The sequence below is a fragment of the Bufo gargarizans genome, chromosome 6, assembly GCF_014858855.1.
Source record: "Bufo gargarizans isolate SCDJY-AF-19 chromosome 6, ASM1485885v1, whole genome shotgun sequence".
Taxonomy (NCBI): Eukaryota; Metazoa; Chordata; class Amphibia; order Anura; family Bufonidae; genus Bufo; species Bufo gargarizans.
In genome coordinates this window covers 378,291,491-378,314,164 of record NC_058085.1, presented here as the reverse complement: position 1 = coordinate 378,314,164, position 22,674 = coordinate 378,291,491, and the positions used below count along the sequence as shown (strand labels likewise).

Sequence of the window (22,674 nt, the reverse complement as noted above, 5' to 3'; positions counted from 1 at the left end):
GGATGTAACTCAGGATCAGTACAGGATAAGTAATGTATGTACACAGTGACTGCACCAGCAGAATAGTGAGTGCAGCTCTGGAGTATAATACAGGATGTAACTGAGGATCAGTACAGGATAAGTAATGTATGTACACAGTGACTGCACCAGCAGAATAGTGAGTGCAGCTCTGGAGTATAATACAGGATGTAACTCAGGGTCAGTACAGGATAAGTAATGTATGTACATAGTGACTGCACCAGCAGAATAGTGAGTGCAGCTCTGGAGTATAATACAGGATGTAACTCAGGATCAGTACAGGATAAGTAATGTATGTACATAGTGACTGCACCAGCAGAATAGTGAGTGCAGCTCTGGAGTATAATACAGGATGTAACTCAGGATCAGTACAGGATAAGTAATGTATGTACACAGTGACTGCACCAGCAGAATAGTGAGTGCAGCTCTGGAGTATAATACAGGATGTAACTCAGGATCAGGACAGGATAAGTTATGTATGTACACAGTGACTGCACCAGCAGAATAGTGAGTGCAGCTCTGGAGTATAATACAGGATGTAACTCAGGATCAGTACAGGATAAGTAATGTATGTACACAGTGACTGCACCAGCAGAATAGTGAGTTCAGCTCTGAAGTATAATACAGGATGTAACTCAGAATCAGTACAGAATAAGTAATATATGTACACAGTGACTGCACCAGCAGAATAGTGAGTGCAGCTCTGGAGTATAATACAGGATGTAACTCAGGATCAGTACAGGATAAGTAATGTATGTACACAGTGACTGCACCAGCAGAATAGTGAGTGCAGCTCTGGAGTATAATGCAGGATGTAACTCAGGATCAGGACAGGATAAGTAATGTATGTACACAGTGACTGCACCAGCAGAATAGTGAGTGCAGCTCTGGAGTATAATACAGGATGTAACTGAGGATCAGGACAGGATAAGTTATGTATGTACACAGTGACTGCACCAGCAGAATAGTGAGTGCAGCTCTGGAGTATAATACAGGATGTAACTGAGGATCAGGACAGGATAAGTTATGTATGTACACAGTGACTGCACCAGCAGAATAGTGAGTTCAGCTCTGGAGATCTTGCAGATGGTAAGGTAGTGAAACACTCGGCCTGTTATAAGGGTGTAGAATGGTAGAATTCTCATTTAAGCTCTGTTCCGGTTATTTGTGGTTTTAACCCTGCGGTGGCTGTCTTGCCCTCCATCTTGTGATCGCCGTTGTGTTGGGCTCTGGAGAGCTGTGCTGGATGTTGTTAGCAGTGTCTTTGGCGCGGTGTGTATAATGAGTCTTGCTGCGAGCGGTTGTGCATTATATCTCTTGCTTCTTCAGCTTTGCTATAAATTGCCTTTTGGTCCATTTTCCGTGTTCCGCCTCCTCCGGGGTCACTCACCTTTTGTGATGTGCTGCGTCCCTCAGGGCTTTATTAAATCTGCTACAAGTCCGTTACTCGCTCGGATCTCGGAGACGATTTTTAGCGGCTCCTGGAAGAAAAGAAAAGCACTCTGCTATTTTAGACGCCGCACCGTTTGTGATCACAGCGGTGGAGGCGAGCGACCCGGACCAGTCCTCAGAACTCAGGCTGCAGCTGGGAATATGACCCCGGTCCACGCAGGAACCGTCGCTGCAAAGCCTTGAAATACGGATTTAGTCTGTGGGAAACATTTGTCGGTGGGGGGGGGGGGGGGGACGCGGGCGCAGAGGGCACAGGGGGCACGGAGGAACAGACGCCGCTCAGAAGAGAAGAAAGCGCTCATCCCGCCATGATGGAAGAGTCAGATACCAAGGTCTTACTGTCCTCATAAAACATCAGAGGAAATATAGGAGATCATGACTGCTGGAACTCTCATCATCCTCTCCTGAACCTCTTACTATTCTCTCATCATCCTCTCCTCTTCTTCCCACCATCCTCTCCGCATCATCCTCTTTTCTTCCTCTCATCTTCTTCTCATCATCCTCCCATCATCCTTTCCCCATCTTCCCATCATCCTCTTCTCTTCCTCTCCTTATCATCCTTTCCTCATCTCCCCATCATCCTCTTCTCTTCTTCTCCTCATCATCCTCCCATCATCCTTTCCCCATCTTCCCATCATCCTCTTCTCTTCCTCTCATCTTCTCCTCATCATCCGCTCCTCATCCTCCCATCATCCTCTTCTCTTCCTCTCATCTTCTCCTCATCATCCGCTTCTCATCCTTCCATCATCCTCTTCTCTTCCTCTCATCTTCTCCTCATCATCCGCTCCTCATCCTCCCATCATCCTCTTCTCTTCCTCTCATCTTCTCCTCATCATCCGCTTCTCATCCTTCCATCATCCTCTTCTCTTCCTCTCATCTTCTCCTCATGATCCGCTCCTCATCCTCCCATCATCCTCTCATCTTCTCATCATCCGCTTCTCATCCTCCCATCATCCTCTCATCTTCTCATCACCCGCTTCTCATCCTCCTATCATCCTCTTCTCTTCCTCTCATCTTCTCCTCATTATCCGCTCCTCTTCCTCTCATCTTCTCCTCATCATCCGCTCCTCATCCTCCCATCATCCTCTTCCTTTCCTTTTCTCCTCATCATCCGCTCCTCATCCTCCCATCATCCTCTTCTCTTCCTCTCATCTTCTCCTCATCATCCGCTCCTCATCCTCCCATCATCCTCTTCCTTTCCTTTTCTCCTCATCATCCGCTCCTCATCCTCCCATCATCCTCTTCTCTTCCTCTCATCTTCTCCTCATTATCCGCTCCTCATCTTCCTATCATCCTCTTCTCTTCCTCTCATCTTCTCCTCATCATCCGCTCCTCATCCCCCCATCATCCTCTTCTCTTCCTCTCATCTTGTCCTCATCTTCTCCTCATCATCCGCTCCTCATCCCCCCATCATCCTCTTCTCTTCCTCTCATCTTGTCCTCATCTTCTCCTCATCATCCGCTCCTCATCTTCCTATCATCCTCTTCTCTTCCTCTCATCTTCTCCTCATCATCCGCTCCTCATCCTCCCATCATCTGCTCCTCTTCCTCTATCATCCACTCATCATCACATCCTAATAAATTACCATTCTACACAATGGGATTTAGATTTTTCCAGGGAAGTTCCTTTAGTCCGGCGCCCAGTGCTCGCTAGATGACCCGATAATCTGGCGCTGGGCATTAGAGAACCTACGTGACCTCACAGCGGACATAGAATAGAGGGGGCCCGGTCTCCCCCATTGTGGTGCCAGGTGGAGGGCTCTGCGTTTGTTATCCCCCCGTCCTAGGCCTTTGGGGCCCCATGGTTGGTTTCACTGTAGAGCCCTGCACAGGTCCCAGCAGCCTGTGACAAAGGTAATGGGGCCCCTCTCTCCAAGGGCCCCATAGGTCTGCAGCTACTTGTCATGGGGATGCCAGAGTCTATAGGCATCTGTAGTCGTAGGTAAGTGTGGTATATAGGCTACTTACCGTTTCTCGCATTCTCCGCCTGAATTTCCATAGATTGTAGCAGCGATCACTCAGCGGACGCTGATGCCGAGTTCCAGGATCACGCGCCGCTCACCGAGCCATTAGCTAATGAAGGGAGCGTCTGAAGGTCGCCCCCTCCCCCGCCGCGCGGTGATATAATAATGCCGCTCTAATGTGTAGGTATATAAGTGAATTATCCGGCGGGCGTGCTGGCACACGCTCCGGCAGAATTGTGGGGGAGGGGGCTCGGTTCAGCTTTGGGGGTGACTCCCTCCTGTGCGGGACCCTCTCACCTCTGTGGATACAATGGATACATCACAGATACAATGTTGCACTTTTTTGGAAGGTCACCAGTGATCATACAGCTGACTATGCAGTCCTGTATATAATGTGTACGGAGGGGCCCCACTATCCAGTCCTGTATATAATGTGTATGGAGGGGCCCCACTATGCAGTCCTGTATATAATGTGTACGGAGGGGCCCCACTATCCAGTCCTGTATATAATGTGTACGGAGGGGCCCCCACTATGCAGTCCTGTATATAATGTGTACGGAGGGGCCCCACTATCCAGTCCTGTATATAATGTGTACGGAGGGGCCCGCACTATGCAGTCCTGTATACAATGTGTACGGAGGGGCCCCACTATGCAGTCCTGTATATATTGTGTACGGAGGGGCCCCACTATCCAGTCCTGTATATAATGTGTACGGAGGGGCCCCCACTATCCAGTCCTGTATATAATGTGTACGGAGGGGCCCCACTATCCAGTCCTGTATATAATGTGTACGGAGGGGCCCCCACTATCCAGTCCTGTATATAATGTGTACGGAGGGGCCCCACTATCCAGTCCTGTATATAATGTGTATGGAGGGGCCCCACTATCCAGTCCTGTATATATTGTGTACGGAGGGGCCCCACTATGCAGTCCTGTATATAATGTGTACGGAGGGGCCCCACTATCCAGTCCTGTATATAATGTGTACGGAGGGGCCCCCACTATCCAGTCCTGTATATAATGTGTACGGAGGGGCCCCACTATTCAGTCCTGTATATAATGTGTACGGAGGGGCCCCACTATGCAGTCCTGTATATAATGTGTACGGAGGGGCCCCCACTATCCAGTCCTGTATATAATGTGTATGGAGGGGCCCCCACTATCCAGTCCTGTATATATTGTGTACGGAGGGGCCCCACTATCCAGTCCTGTATATAATGTGTACGGAGGGGCCCCACTATCCAGTCCTGTATATAATGTGTACGGAGGGGCCCCCACTATCCAGTCCTGTATATAATGTGTACGGAGGGGCCCCACTATCCAGTCCTGTATATAATGTGTATGGAGGGGCCCCACTATCCAGTCCTGTATATATTGTGTACGGAGGGGCCCCACTATGCAGTCCTGTATATAATGTGTACGGAGGGGCCCCACTATCCAGTCCTGTATATAATGTGTACGGAGGGGCCCCACTATCCAGTCCTGTATATAATGTGTACGGAGGGGCCCCACTATTCAGTCCTGTATATAATGTGTACGGAGGGGCCCCACTATGCAGTCCTGTATATAATGTGTACGGAGGGGCCCCACTATGCAGTCCTGTATATAATGTGTACGGAGGGGCCCCACTATCCAGTCCTGTATATAATGTGTACGGAGGGGCCCCACTATCCAGTCCTGTATATAATGTGTACGGAGGGGCCCCACTATCCAGTCCTGTATATATTGTGTACGGAGGGGCCCCACTATCCAGTCCTGTATATAATGTGTACGGAGGGGCCCCCACTATGCAGTCCTGTATATAATGTGTACGGGGGGCCCCACTATCCAGTCCTGTATATAATGTGTACGGAGGGGCCCCCACTATCCAGTCCTGTATATAATGTGTACGGGGGGCCCCACTATGCAGTCCTGTATATAATGTGTACGGAGGGGCCCCACTATCCAGTCCTGTATATATTGTGTACGGAGGGGCCCCCACTATGCAGTCCTGTATATAATGTGTACGGAGGGGCCCCACTATCCAGTCCTGTATATAATGTGTACGGAGGGGCCCCCACTATCCAGTCCTGTATATAATGTGTACGGAGGGGCCCCCCACTATCCAGTCCTGTATATATTGTGTACGGAGGGGCCCCCACTATCCAGTCCTGTATATAATGTGTACGGAGGGGCCCCGCTATCCAGTCCTGTATATAATGTGTACGGAGGGGCCCCCACTATCCAGTCCTGTATATAATGTGTACGGAGGGGCCCCCACTATCCAGTCCTGTATATATTGTGTACGGAGGGGCCCCACTATGCAGTCCTGTATATAATGTGTACGGAGGGGCCCCACTATGCAGTCCTGTATATATTGTGTACGGAGGGGCCCCACTATGCAGTCCTGTATATATTGTGTACGGAGGGGCCCGCACTAAACAGTCCTGTATATAATGTGTACGGAGGGGCCCCACTATTCAGTCCTGTATATGATGTGTACGGAGGGGCCCCACTATCCAGTCCTGTATATGATGTGTACGGAGGGGCCCCACTATCCAGTCCTGTATATAATGTGTACGGAGGGGCCCCCACTATCCAGTCCTGTATATAATGTGTACAGAGGGGCCCCCACTATCCAGTCCTGTATATAATGTGTACAGAGGGGCCCCACTATCCAGTCCTGTATATAATGTGTACGGAGGGGCCCCCACTATGCAGTCCTGTATATAATGTGTACGGAGGGGCCCCACTATTCAGTCCTGTATATAATGTGTACGGAGGGGCCCCCACTATGCAGTCCTGTATATAATGTGTACGGAGGGGCCCCACTATGCAGTCCTGTATATAATGTGTACGGAGGGGCCCCACTATGCAGTCCTGTATATAATGTGTACGGAGGGGCCCCACTATCCAGTCCTGTATATAATGTGTACGGAGGGGCCCCACTATCCAGTCCTGTATATAATGTGTACGGAGGGGCCCCACTATCCAGTCCTGTATATATTGTGTACGGAGGGGCCCCCACTATCCAGTCCTGTATATAATGTGTACGGAGGGGCCCCACTATCCAGTCCTGTATATAATGTGTACGGAGGGGCCCCACTATCCAGTCCTGTATATAATGTGTACGGGGGGCCCCACTATCCAGTCCTGTATATAATGTGTACGGAGGGGCCCCCACTATCCAGTCCTGTATATAATGTGTACGGAGGGCCCCCAGTATCCAGTCCTGTATATATTGTGTACGGAGGGGCCCCACTATCCAGTCCTGTATATATTGTGTACGGAGGGGCCCCCACTATCCAGTCCTGTATATAATGTGTACGGAGGGGCCCCACTATCCAGTCCTGTATATATTGTGTACGGAGGGGCCCCCACTATCCAGTCCTGTATATAATGTGTACGGAGGGGCCCCACTATCCAGTCCTGTATATAATGTGTACGGGGGGCCCCACTATCCAGTCCTGTATATATTGTGTATGGAGGGGCCCCCACTATCCAGTCCTGTATATAATGTGTACGGAGGGGCCCCACTATCCAGTCCTGTATATAATGTGTACGGAGGGGCCCCCACTATCCAGTCCTGTATATAATGTGTACGGAGGGGCCCCACTATCCAGTCCTGTATATAATGTGTACGGAGGGGCTCCCACTATCCAGTCCTGTATATAATGTGTATGGAGGGGCCCCCACTATCCAGTCCTGTATATAATGTGTACGGAGGGGCCCGCACTATCCAGTCCTGTATATAATGTGTACGGAGGGGCCCCACTGTCCAGTCCTGTATATAATGTGTACGGAGGGGCCCCACTATCCAGTCCTGTATATAATGTGTACGGAGGGGCCCCCACTATCCAGTCCTGTATATAATGTGTACGGAGGGGCCCCACTATCCAGTCCTGTATATAATGTGTACGGAGGGGCCCCCACTATCCAGTCCTGTATATATTGTGTACGGAGGGGCCCCACTATGCAGTCCTGTATATAATGTGTACGGAGGGGCCCCACTATCCAGTCCTGTATACAATGTGTACGGAGGGGCCCCCACTATCCAGTCCTGTATATAATGTGTACGGAGGGGCCCCCACTATCCAGTCCTGTATATAATGTGTACGGAGGGGCCCCCACTATCCAGTCCTGTATATATTGTGTACAGAGGGGCCCCACTATCCAGTCCTGTATATAATGTGTACGGAGGGGCCCCCACTATCCAGTCCTGTATATATTGTGTACGGAGGGGCCCCACTATGCAGTCCTGTATACAATGTGTACGGAGGGGCCCCACTATCCAGTCCTGTATACAATGTGTACGGAGGGGCCCCCACTATCCAGTCCTGTATATAATGTGTACGAGGGGCCCCCACTATCCAGTCCTGTATATAATGTGTACGGAGGGGCCCCCACTATCCAGTCCTGTATATAATGTGTACGGAGGGGCCCCCACTATCCAGTCCTGTATATATTGTGTACAGAGGGGCCCCACTATCCAGTCCTGTATATAATGTGTACGGAGGGGCCCGCACTAACCAGTCCTGTATATATTGTGTACGGAGGGGCCCCCACTATCCAGTCCTGTATATAATGTGTACGGAGGGGCCCCACTATCCAGTCCTGTATATAATGTGTACGGAGGGGCCCCCACTATGCAGTCCTGTATATAATGTGTACGGAGGGGCCCCACTATCCAGTCCTGTATATATTGTGTACGGAGGGGCCCCCACTATCCAGTCCTGTATATAATGTGTACGGAGGGGCCCCCACTATCCAGTCCTGTATATAATGTGTACGGAGGGGCCCCCACTATGCAGTCCTGTATATAATGTGTACGGAGGGGCCCCCACTATGCAGTCCTGTATACAATGTGTACGGAGGGGCCCCACTATGCAGTCCTGTATATAATGTGTACGGAGGGGCCCCACTATCCAGTCCTGTATATATTGTGTACGGAGGGGCCCCCACTATCCAGTCCTGTATATAATGTGTACGGAGGGGCCCCCACTATCCAGTCCTGTATATAATGTGTACGGAGGGGCCCCCACTATGCAGTCCTGTATATAATGTGTACGGAGGGGCCCCCACTATGCAGTCCTGTATATAATGTGTACGGTGGGGCCCCACTATGCAGTCCTGTATATAATGTGTACGGAGGGGCCCCCACTATCCAGTCCTGTATATAATGTGTACGGAGGGGCCCCCACTATCCAGTCCTGTATATAATGTGTACGGAGGGGCCCCACTATGCAGTCCTGTATATAATGTGTACGGAGGGGCCCCCACTATCCAGTCCTGTATATAATGTGTACGGAGGGGCCCGCACTATGCAGTCCTGTATATAATGTGTACGGAGGGGCCCCCACTATCCAGTCCTGTATATAATGTGTACGGAGGGGCCCGCACTATCCAGTCCTGTATATATTGTGTATGGAGGGGCCCCACTATCCAGTCCTGTATATAATGTGTACGGAGGGGCCCGCACTATGCAGTCCTGTATATAATGTGTACGGAGGGGCCCCACTATCCAGTCCTGTATATAATGTGTACGGAGGGGCCCGCACTATCCAGTCCTGTATATAATGTGTACGGAGGGGCCCCACTATCCAGTCCTGTATATAATGTGTACGGAGGGGCCCCCACTATGCAGTCCTGTATATAATGTGTACGGAGGGGCCCCCACTATGCAGTCCTGTATATAATGTGTACGGAGGGGCCCCACTATGCAGTCCTGTATATAATGTGTACGGAGGGGCCCACACTCTCTGACCCCCTCCTCTGTTATCTTTGCAGTCAGTCCCAACCAGAACGCGCGGCCGTGTAAGGTGCCCTGCTCCCTGCGCACCTCCTGCTCCAACTGCACCAGTAACGGCATGGAGTGCATGTGGTGCAGCAACACCAAGCGCTGCGTGGACTCCAACGCCTACATCATCTCCTTCCCGTACGGACAGTGCCTGGAGTGGCAGACCAACACCTGCTCCCGTGAGTGTCCGTCTGTCTGTATGTCTATGTGTGTATTTCATATCTGTCTGTCTGTCTGTCTCTCTCATAGAACTTTCCATGACCATAACCCTGTCCTCATGGATTGTAGCAGTGCAGATACTGACCTGAGTATTCCACTACAAGTCCCAGCATGCTGAGCAGCTGCACCTCCTGTCATAAGCATATCCTTCTCCTCCTGCCGCTATATTGGTGAATGTCAGGGACCAGATGGCCTGCAGGTTCCCGCAAAGTGTAAATTATATTTAAGAAGAGGAAGATCACGCAGGCTGAGTGTGAATAGGAAGAATTAGGAATGCAGCTCTGGATGTGACTCGAGACAGGTGTTATGTCTGTTTTGTGGATGTGACTGGAGTCTAAGACAGAGTGAAACCTCATTACTGTGAATACAGCTTTAGGTGTGATTGGAGTATAGTACAGAATAAAACAGTATAACTGTGCACACAGCTCTGAATGTGACTGGAGTATAAGACAGAATGAGGTATGATCATGAACACAGCTCTGGATGTGACTGGAGTATAAGACAGAATGAGGTATGATCATGAACACAGCTCTGGATGTGACTGGAGTATAAGACAGAATGAGGTATGATCATGAACACAGCTCTGGATGTGACTGGAGTATAAGACAGAATGAGGTATGATCATGAACACAGCTCTGGATGTGACTGGAGTATAAGACAGAATGAGGTATGATCATGAACACAGCTCTGGATGTGACTGGAGTATAAGACAGAATGAGGTATGATCATGAACACAGCTCTGGATGTGACTGGAGTATAAGACAGAATGAGGTATGATCATGAACACAGCTCTGGATGTGACTGGAGTATAAGACAGAATGAGGTATGATCATGAACACAGCTCTGGATGTGACTGGAGTATAAGACAGAATGAGGTATGATCATGAACACAGCTCTGGATGTGACTGGAGTATAAGACAGAATGAGGTATGATCATGAACACAGCTCTGGATGTGACTGGAGTATAAGACAGAATGAGGTATGATCATGAACACAGTTCTGGATGTGACTGGAGTAGAAAACTGAATGAAACCTAACTGTGTGTACAGCTCTACATGTGACTGGAGTACATGAAACATGAATGCTGTGAATGCAGCTCTGGATATGTTTACAGTTTCTGACAGGATGAGGCATTAGATTTGAGAATGCAGCTCTGGATGTGACTGGAGTATAAGACAGGGGGTATCTCAGGACCCGTGCACCACTTGTAAATGACGCAGCGGTCCCTGACCCTGGCATCGCGCTGAAGGACTGAGATGGGCTGTAAGTCATGAGCGCCAGCCCCTACATTTCCCGCTACTGGACGCATCCGCCGCCAGCCCCATCGCGCTCACGGCTGAAGTGATTGGAGACAGATGGGAAATTGATATAAAAGAGGCTGCAAACAAATGGGAACAAACTGTCTGCTGGCAAGAGCGGGGCCGACATTTGGTGGCAGGAAATAAATGAAATTAGAAGCAAATGAAAAAGACGTATAATCTGCTTTATGTAAAACGGTGCAGGTAGAGGACGGCGGTGGGGGAGGGGGCGATGCTGCTGAAGACCTGCGGACAGGTGCACAGGGCAGCACGCAGCAGGGGCTTATCGATAACCCTGCACCCCCACTCATCCCGCAGCCGCTAGGCCTTGCGCAGGTTAACAGCCAGTGCCTTCCATTATACCGGAGCGTATAGTCACACAATGTAAGACCGCCATAATGCTGACACATGGCGATTAATTCACTTTTCATTCTGTGCCGTCTTATAAAAAATGTATATTTTTATTAAATAATCCTAATAGCATTTGCTGTCTGCCCAATCATCTTTGCATACATGCTGCGCAGTCCAAGATTTTTTTTCCATTGTCCGGATATGAATCAATTTCCATAAGTTTAAGGACAGAGAAACAAAAAAAAAAGAGAGAGAGAGCGGCGGAGAGTAATGGGATTACGCTGCACTCCGCTCTCCTCACTGGAGAATGCGGTATTACATGCAGCATTGAGATTTACTGGCTTTTATGGACAGTAATTATGTGCATTGTAAAATTAAAAGCGTTCAGCGCGGCAGACCCTGGTGCTGTGGCCCGAGCCATTGTCACATCCCAGCAAGGAGAGGAGAGCACCGCACTGATTCCGAAATAATAACCGTAATATTGGATCTATAAACCACCTAATGTTTCTGGAGCAGGTTGTGTCGTATACAGGAGAAAAGCACAAGCTGTTCACACACCGCCATGAGGTCGACGTGACCTTCCCAAAGGTTTTCAAGTTAGAACTGTAATGTTCTCCAGAGATGGGGCCCGGCTACACAACTACTGCAAATCTATGAATACTAATATAACTACTATAATACTGCTCCTATGTACAAGAATATAACTACTATAATACTGCCTCCTATGTACAGGAATATAACTACTATAATACTGCTCCTATGTACAAGAAAATAACTACTATAATACTGCTCCTATGTACAAGAATATAACTACTATAATACTGCCCCTATGTACAAGAATATAACTACTATAATACTGCCTCCTATGTACAAGAATATAACTACTATAATACTGCCTCCTATGTACAAGAATATAACTACTATAATACTGCTCCTATGTACAAGAATATAACTGCTATAATACTGCCTCCTATGTACAAGAATATAACTGCTATAATACTGCCTCCTATGTACAAGAATATAACTGCTATAATACTGCCTCCTATGTACAAGAATATAACTACTATAATACTGCCTCCTATGTACAAGACTATAACTGCTATAATACTGCCTCCTATGTACAAGAATATAACTACTATAATACTGCTCCTATGTGCAGGAATATAACTACTATAATACTGCTCCTATGTACAAGAATATAACTACTATAGTACTGCTTCTATGTACAAGAATATAACAGCTATAATACTGCCTCCTATGTACAGGAATATAACTACTATAATACTGCTCCTATGTACAATAATATAACTACTATAATACTGCTCCTATGTACAGGAATATAACTACTATAATACTGCCTCCTATGTACAGTAATATAAGTACTATAATACCGCTCCTATGTACAAGACTATACCTACTATAATACTGCTCCTATGTACAAGAATATTACTATAATACTGCTCCTATGTACAATAATATAACTACTATAATACTGCTCCTATGTACAGGAATATAACTACTATAATACTGCCTCCTATATACAAGAATATAACTACTATAATACTGCCTCCTATGTACAAGAATATAACTAGTATAGTACTGCTTCTATGTACAAGAATATAACTACTATAATACTGCCTCCTATGTACAGGAATATAACTACTATAATACTGCTCCTATGTACAATAATATAACTACTATAGTACTGCTCCTATGTACAGGAATATAACTACTATAATACTGCCTCCTATGTACAGTAATATAAGTACTATAATACCGCTCCTATGTACAAGACTATACCTACTATAATACTGCTCCTATGTACAAGAATATTACTATAATACTGCTCCTATGTACAATAATATAACTACTATAATACTGCTCCTATGTACAGGAATATAACTACTATAATACTGCCTCCTATATACAAGAATATAACTACTATAATACTGCTCCTATGTACAATAATATAACTACTATAATACTGCTCCTATGTACAGGAATATAACTACTATAATACTGCCTCCTATGTACAGTAATATAAGTACTATAATACCGCTCCTATGTACAAGACTATACCTACTATAATACTGCCTCCTTGCGCACAGTTGCAGAAGAGACGCTCCTGCGCCGCCATTCCTCATTATACTGTGGGGCAGTATTATTATTAGTTTTGCGGGGACTGGGAGCAGGAGGTCTGTGGAGAATGTGACTGGCGAGGTGTGGTAGTGGTGGAAGTGATTGGACCTGAGCCTATTTCTGGATATGTGATCACTATGTCTGGTGCCCGTGTGAGAGGACTCATCATATTGCACCACAAGGCATTTCTAGAGAGAGTTTCCTGCATTCCACTCTTTAGTCTTGCTATGCCCAGATGTGCCATCTTCACAGTAATGCTCACATGCTCCCTTCACAGTGGTAATGCCCAGATGTTCCCCGTTCTCAGTAGTAATGCTCAGATGTGCCCCTTTCACAGTGGTAATGCCCAGATGTTCCCTCTTCACATTAGTAATGCCCAGATGTGTCGCCTTCACAGTAGTAATGCCCAGATGTTCCCTCTTCACATTAGTAATGCCCAGATGTTCCCTCTTCACATTAGTAATGCCCAGATGTGTCCCCTTCACAGTGGTAATGCCCAGATGTTCCCTCTTCACAGTAGTAATGCCCAGATGTTCCCTCTTCACAGTAGTAATGCCCAGATGTTCCCTCTTCACAGTAGTAATGCCCAGATGTTCCCTCTTCACAGTAGTAATGCCCAGATGTTCCCTCTTCACAGTAGTAATGCCCAGATGTTCCCTCTTCACAGTAGTAATGCCCAGATGTTCCCCGTTAACAGTGGTAATGCTCAGATGTGCACCCTTCATAGGGGTAATGCCCAGATCCACCCCCTTTACAGTAAAAATGCCCATATATTTGCCCCTTCGCAGTAGTAATGCTCACACGTGCCCCCTCACAGTGTTTGCATTTCTTTCTGGCAAAGCTACCTGGTTCTGGCCCGCAAAATTTATACCATGTCTATGCAGCCCTCAGACGAGAAATGGTTGGGCACCACTGATCTAGAATATACTGTAACTACTATAATACTGCCTCCGATGTACAATAATACAATTACTGTAATGTTGTCCCCTATGGAGTTGTAATTTATTGTTATAATCGTCGTGTGCTGTTACTTGTGGTGTAATATATCTGGTTTCCATGGTTACTGATTCCTTTTCCCTCTTCCCACAGCTCAGAATTGCTCCGGCTTCCGCACCTGCTCTCAGTGCTTGGAGCACCCTGGTTGTGGTTGGTGTAATGACCCCAGTAACACTGGGAAAGGCAGTTGTATAGAAGGTTCTTACCGGGGACCGATGAAACCTCAGGGCAAACAGTCGAGTGAAATGGTTCTGGATTCCAGTTTGTGCCCACGGGACAAGAACTACGAGTGGTCGTTTATTCACTGTCCAGGTGAGAACGGTGATGTCCTCTGTCAGAGGCCGGATTTTCACAGTTTTCATGTCTAGGTCATCTGTTAATTCTTCAGGTGGCAGCACAAGATCCAGAGAATTTCCCATTCATCTCCATGGTCATTTCTTACCTGGTGTCCTCAGTGGTCATTTCTTACCTGGTGTCCTCAGTGGTCACTTCTTATCTGGTGTCCTCAGTGGTCACTTCTTATCTGGTGTCCTCAGTGGTCACTTCTTATCTGGTGTCCTCAGTGGTCACTTCTTATCTGGTGTCCTCAGTGGTCACTTCTTATCTGGTGTCCTCAGTGGTCACTTCTTATCTGGTGTCCTCAGTGGTCACTTCTTATCTGGTGTCCTCAGTGGTCACTTCTTATCTGGTGTCCTCAGTGGTAATTTCTTACCTGGTGTCCTCAGTGGTAATTTCTTACCTGGTGTCCTCAGTGGTAGATTCTTATCTGGTGTCCTCAGTGGTCACTTCTTATCTGGTGTCCTCAGTGGTCACTTCTTATCTGGTGTCCTCAGTGGTAGATTCTTATCTGGTGTCCTCAGTGGTCATTTCTTACCTGGTGTCCTCAGTGGTCACTTCTTATCTGGTGTCCTCAGTGGTAGATTCTTATCTGGTGTCCTCAGTGGTCACTTCTTATCTGGTGTCCTCAGTGGTCACTTCTTATCTGGTGTCCTCAGTGGTCATTTCTTACCTGGTGTCCTCAGTGGTCACTTCTTATCTGGTGTCCTCAGTGGTCACTTCTTATCTGGTGTCCTCAGTGGTCACTTCTTATCTGGTGTCCTCAGTGGTAGATTCGTATCTGGTGTCCTCAGTGGTCATTTCTTACCTGGTGTCCTCAGTGGTCCCTTCTTATCTGGTGTCCTCAGTGGTAGATTCTTATCTGGTGTCCTCAGTGGTAGATTCTTATCTGGTGTCCTCAGTGGTAGATTCTTATCTGGTGTCCTCAGTGGTCATTTCTTACCTGGTGTCCTCAGTGGTCACTTCTTATCTGGTGTCCTCAGTGGTAGATTCTTATCTGGTGTCCTCAGTGGTCACTTCTTATCTGGTGTCCTCAGTGGTCACTTCTTATCTGGTGTCCTCAGTGGTCATTTCTTACCTGGTGTCCTCAGTGGTCACTTCTTATCTGGTGTCCTCAGTGGTCACTTCTTATCTGGTGTCCTCAGTGGTCACTTCTTATCTGGTGTCCTCAGTGGTAGATTCGTATCTGGTGTCCTCAGTGGTCATTTCTTACCTGGTGTCCTCAGTGGTCCCTTCTTATCTGGTGTCCTCAGTGGTAGATTCTTATCTGGTGTCCTCAGTGGTAGATTCTTATCTGGTGTCCTCAGTGGTAGATTCTTATCTGGTGTCCTCAGTGGTCATTTCTTACCTGGTGTCCTCAGTGATCACTTCTTATCTGGTGTCCTCAGTGGTCACTTCTTATCTGGTGTCCTCAGTGGTAATTTCTTACCTGGTGTCCTCAGTGGTAGATTCTTATCTGGTGTCCGCAGTGGTCACTTCTTATCTGGTGTCCTCAGTGGTCACTTCTTATCTGGTGTCCTCAGTGGTCACTTCTTATCTGGTTCCTTATAATACTGCTGTATAATGTACACTGTATATTGTAATACTGCTGTATAATGTACACTGTATATTATAATACTGCTGTATAATGTACACTGTATATTATAATACTGCTGTATAATGTACACTGTATATTATAATACTGCTGTATAATGTACACTGTATATTATAATACTGCTGTATAATGTACACTGTATATTATAATACTGCTGTATAATGTACACTGTATATTATAATACTGCTGTATAATGTATGCTGTCTTGCTCCTTATAATGTTCAGTGTATTATAACACTTCTGCGCTGTCTCGCTCTATAACGCCGTCTCCTTTCTTGCAGCGTGTCAGTGTAACGGCCACAGCACCTGCATCAACAACAACATCTGTGAACAGTGTAAGAACCTGACCACAGGGAAGCACTGCGAGGCCTGCATGGCGGGATACCACGGGAATCCCACCAACGGCGGAGAATGTGAAAGTAAGTGATCCTGGAGGCTACCTGCCTGCAACTACACCGTATCCTATAAACCATACTGACCGGATACTGGGGATACATGACTATAACTATACAGTATCCTATAGACCATACTGACCGGATACTGGGGATACATGACTATAACTATACAGTATCCTATAGACCATACTGACCGGATACTGGGGGGATACATGACTATAACTATACAGTATCCTATAGACCATACTGACCGGATACTGGGGATACATGACTATAACTATACAGTATCCTATAGACCATACTGTCCGGATACTGGGGATACATGACTATAACTATACAGTATCCTATAGACCATACTGACCGGATACTGGGGGATACATGACTATAACTATACAGTATCCTATAGACCATACTGACTGGATACTGGGAATACATGACTATATCTATACAGTATCCTATAGACCATACTGACCGGATACTGGGGGGATACATGACTATAACTATACAGTATCCTATAAACCATACTGACCGGATACTGGGGATACATGACTATAACTATACAGTATCCTATAGACCATACTGATCGGATACTGGGCATACATGACTATAACTATACAGTATCCTATAGACCATACTGACCGGATACTGGGCATACATGACTATAACTATACAGTATCCTATAGACCATACTGACCGGATACTGGGGATACATGACTATAACTATACAGTATCCTATAGGCCATACTGACCGGATACTGGGGATACATGACTATAACTATACAGTATCCTATAGACCATACTGACCGGATACTGGGGATACATGACTATAACTATACAGTATCCTATAGGCCATACTGACCGGATACTGGGGATACATGACTATAACTATACAGTATCCTATAGACCATACTGACCGGATACTGGGGATACATGACTATAACTATACAGTATCCTATAGACCATACTGACCGGATACTGGGGATACATGACTATAACTATACAGTATCCTATAGACCATACTGACCGGATACTGGGGGATACATGACTATAACTATACAGTATCCTATAGACCATACTGACTGGATACTGGGAATACATGACTATATCTATACAGTATCCTATAGACCATACTGACCGGATACTGGGGGGATACATGACTATAACTATACAGTATCCTATAAACCATACTGACCGGATACTGGGGATACATGACTATAACTATACAGTATCCTATAGACCATACTGATCGGATACTGGGCATACATGACTATAACTATACAGTATCCTATAGACCATACTGACCGGATACTGGGCATACATGACTATAACTATACAGTATCCTATAGACCATACTGACCGGATACTGGGGATACATGACTATAACTATACAGTATCCTATAGGCCATACTGACCGGATACTGGGGATACATGACTATAACTATACAGTATCCTATAGACCATACTGACCGGATACTGGGGATACATGACTATAACTATACAGTATCCTATAGACCATACTGACCGGATACTGGGGATACATGACTATAACTATACAGTATCCTATAGACCATACTGACCGGATACTGGGGGATACATGACTATAACTATACTGTATCCTATAGACCATACTGACCGGATACTGGGGATACATGACTATAACTATACAGTATCCTATAGACCATACTGACCGGATACTGGGCATACATGACTATAACTATACAGTATCCTATAGACCATACTGACCGGATACTGGGCATACATGACTATAACTATACAGTATCCTATAGACCATACTGACCGGATACTGGGGATACATGACTATAACTATACAGTATCCTATAGACCATACTGACTGGATACTGGGAATACATGACTATATCTATTCAGTATCCTATAGACCATACTGACCAGATACTGGGGGATACATGACTATAACTATACAGTATCCTATAGACCATACTGACCGGATACTGGGGGATACATGGCTATAACTGTACAGTATCCTATAGACCATACTGACCGGATACTGGGGATACATGAATATGACTATGCAGTGTAACGGATCTCCTGGCACCCCGACCGGGTACCTCCGTCGATAGATGCTCCTAGTGCTTCCCGAGGACTCCAAGCACTCCACTTGACACCGTAAGCGCTGCAGACCCCACGAACCGCTGAAGCTTGGTTGAGGTCTCGCCGTCTCCTACCCACCCTGGACCTACGACAAGGCTCCAGGCTCCAGTGGGTGAACCTCTCCTAAATCCAGAGAGCAGGAACAGCTCTTACAAGAGCTAGTAGTTATGCCAGGGGAGTATAGCAAATCTGCAGCGTATAGCAATCCCCCAGTGTCGATCAGTTACCCAAACACCAACCTCAACATGGTAAAAGGGTAAAAACAGGAACTCTTTATTTTAACACACAGCATTGATTTATACACATCTTCCAACAAGGTTACCACCCACAGGGTTTTGTAAAAACAGCCAATCACATGCATTTACATTATTGACACCTTCCCAGCAATTGTACACAAAACCCCCTTCCCTCTGTCTGTAACGCAATCAACAAAATACAATGAGCCTTGTCTGAGACGCAATCAACTAACACACTGGCATTGTCTGAGACGCAATCAACTAACACACTGGCATTGTCTGAGACGCAATTAACTAACACACTGGAATTGTCTGAGACGCAATTAACTAACACACTGGCATTGTCTGAGATGCAATCAACTAACACACTGGCATTGTCTGAGACAAAATTAACTAACACACTGGAATTGTCTGAGATGCAATTAACTAACACACTGGCATTGTCTGAGACGCAATCAACTAACACACTGGCATTGTCTGAGACGCAATTAACTAACACACTGGCATTGTCTGAGACGCAATCAACTAACACACTGGCATTGTCTGAGACAAAATTAACTAACACACTGGAATTGTCTGAGACGCAATCAACTAACACACTGGCATTGTCTGAGACAAAATTAACTAACACGCTGGCATTGTCTGAGACGCAATCAACAAAATACAATGAGCATTGTCTGAGACGCAATTAACTAACACACTGGCATTGTCTGAGACGCAATCAACTAAAGCTCCTTTCACACCTGCGTTCAGGTGTCCGCCCGTGAGCTCCATTTGAAGGGGCTCACAAGCGGCCCTGAACGCAGCCGTCTGGCCCTAATGCATTCTCAGTGGAGGCGGATCCACTGAGAATGCATCCGTCTGCCAGCGATCAGCCTCCGCTCCGCTCAGTGAGCGGACACCTGAACGCTTCAAGCAGCGTTCGGGTGTCCGCCTGGCCTTGCGGAGGCGAGCGGATCCGTTCCGACTTATAATGGAAGTCAATGGGGACGGATCCGCTTGAAGATGACACCATATGGCTCAATCTTCAAGCGGATCCGTCCCCCATTGACTTTCAATGTAAAGTCTGAACGGATCCGCTCAGGCTACTTTCACACTTCGAAAATTTTTCTAAGTTATAATGCAGACGGATCCGTTCTGAACGGAGCCACCGTCTGCATTAATATGAGATCCGCTCGAACGCTAGTGTGAAAGTAGCCTAACACACTGGCATTGTCCGAGACGAAATTAACTTACACGCTGGCATTGTCTGAGACGCAATTAACTAACACACTGGCATTGTCTGAGACGCAATCAACAAAATACAATTAACAAGCATAATGGGCTAACTTAATCACTCACAGACAGAACACACACATTTTTCCCAAAACACAGAAAACACCTCAAAACCCCACATATCCCCATAATGTATACATCCATGGATAGCTCTGATCTGGGTGAACAACATATCCAAAAATCACCCAGATCCGAGCAGGGGTTCCCAAATTCCATGGAAGTCACATTTGGCCGGCCGCAAGCATGGCTTTCCTGCCCAAAACAGTTCCACAGATTTAACCTGTGCGGCCGGTCTGTCTTTTCCTTCAAAGTTAGTATGGGCCATAATCCTGGGGCAAGAGGCTGGCAACCTGGCCCCTCCAAAACCCAGTGGCGAGATTGGTTTCGCCACATACAGCATACAAACGGTTGCAGACCGCAGAGCGGATATAGTCGTGTGCATGAGACCGTGTCCTCGTATTCCCATTATATACCGTATAGTCGCCTCCACTGTACACGTACCAGGCCTCCTTCTCTTCTCTGTGTATCCCATGTTCCCCGGTCTCATCTGTATTCGCCACGGCCGTGTTTTTTCTGCCTTTTCTCTGGATTTCTTGCACAAACATTTTGCGACCATTCACTTCAGGTTAGAAAAGTGGGTGGGGAGTGGGCGTGGCCATTTATGTTAATGATATTTGCGTCATATTTATCACTGAGGCTCAGTAAATGGGGCGCTTATGCCGCTCTTATTCCCCCTCTGCGCTGACGTTAGATGCGTCTAATTTATGACGAGACGCGCGCCTTGTCATCAATTAGGCGGATTTGGGGCGGTCCTGGCGCCCCTGGTTGGAGTAGCCTTGCGCTAACAGTTACGCCTGTTTCCAGAGGCAAATGTTAGTACATTTTTCGGAGTTAGAGCGCTGGCCCCGACCACCTCCCCCACTTTCCCGGCCGGCCCCCGTCACGCACAACTTTACGCCTAAAATGGTGACAAGTCCCTTAGTAAATGTGCCCCGTGTGCCCACAAATTAATCAAACAACCTGCGATATCTGATAAATGTGACGCAAAGTACAACGCAGACGAACACATTGCCCCCATGATACCCCCCGTGGGTTGCTGTTTGGCGGTCGTAGGTTGAAGCATTTGCTGTGAATTGTTTCTGGTTTCCATTCCATTGCTTCCTGACTCCAGACAATGGACGCCGCTGACCCTGGCGCCGCTCGTCGTGCCCTCATGTCCCCGCTAAGCATGGATGCAGGAAACATTCACTCTTCTTCCTATTGACAGATGCACGACTTTCAGTAATTCGGCAGTGCGGCCTGGGCATCGCATGGCGGAGGGCTGATGCGCGCTCTCCGTCCGCGCGCTGTCACCGTGATCTATGGTCCTGCTTGTTATTCTGTAGGGACACATTACAGAACTCACCGAATAAGCTCTCCTGTCACCTTTACTAAATTATGTTCAAAGCAATAATGGCCAGAATCAATTCCCACGCCCCGAGAATCCGTGTATATATTGTAGCCGGCGGTTCTCCGGCCGTTCCTGGGTCCCAGATGCCAACGTGCGAAATGAAGTGAATCGCAGATCACAGTAATGGATTCAGCGACGTTCTCCGTGCAGAAAAGAAGCAAAAGATGCTAATACAAGGGTGGAATTTAAAGGGCCAGTCCAGTCGCCTGTGTTCCTTCTATTGCAGCTTCTCCTTCCGTTTTCAATGGCCAATAGAGTGAGGAGCCTAACGGAAACCTGCCCCCCACTGCTCCATTCCAGCTCCGAGGGTCCCTGGCCTGTACGCATCCAGACGGGGTCACATTCTGCAGCCGCTCGTTGTTACAATGTATCAGTATGGAGTCCTAATTAGCGCACACAGCGTTGCTGCATCAATGTATCCACGTCTCGGCTTGGTAACTTGCCCTGACCTAATCCTACTCACAGCTGAGGGTTTGCTACAGTCTGTTCGTGAGCACAATCCTCTGTAAAGTAAACAGCAGCACAAATCCCTCTCCTGCCGTGGACTCCAGGCTGATAGGTCTTGTCTGCACTGATGCACTGAAACACATCCTCAGCTGTGAGTAGTATTAGGCCTGTACATGATGTCATGGTTTCCTGGTGTCTGGTTTCCATTTACTGACAGAAAGCAGATATCTTCAAAATAGTCACATAATGTATGGACAATCTGCAGAACTTTTCATTATATATCATGCTTTTAGTTCTATGTCCCTTCTCCCCCAGTAAAATCCCTGGCATTTTCCTCCTGCAAAAGCAGAAATTATCAGTTTATTATTAATTTCCTTCTTTTAATCCTTCGGAGGAGGGGGGGGGGGGGGGGGGGGGGGGCGTTGGTCATGGATATAATCGAGTGCAGGAAGCCATTGCTGTTGCCCATGGTAACTTTGTTTCTGAACATCACTGTAAATATAAATGCAGGATTAAAGTGTAACTGTCATATTTTATTTGTTAGTTTCTTAGAGCTCGGCATGTATGCCTGAGTTAGTCTGTCAATGATTGTCAGAAG

The 22,674-nt window shown here is 46.9% G+C and overlaps 1 protein-coding gene across 1 annotated transcript in view; it reads left to right on the top strand.

The window, feature by feature from the left end:
- ATRNL1 (attractin like 1) overlaps nt 1–16,570 on the top strand; it is a 130,032-nt gene extending 113,462 nt beyond the window's left edge. Inside the window, exons 17-19 of the mRNA XM_044299757.1 lie at nt 9,201–9,389; nt 14,307–14,525; nt 16,425–16,570. Coding sequence (XP_044155692.1) covers nt 9,201–9,389; nt 14,307–14,525; nt 16,425–16,570 — 554 coding nt within the window. The remainder of the gene's footprint in view (nt 1–9,200; nt 9,390–14,306; nt 14,526–16,424) is intronic.
- The last annotated feature ends 6,104 nt before the right edge of the window (nt 16,571–22,674 follow it).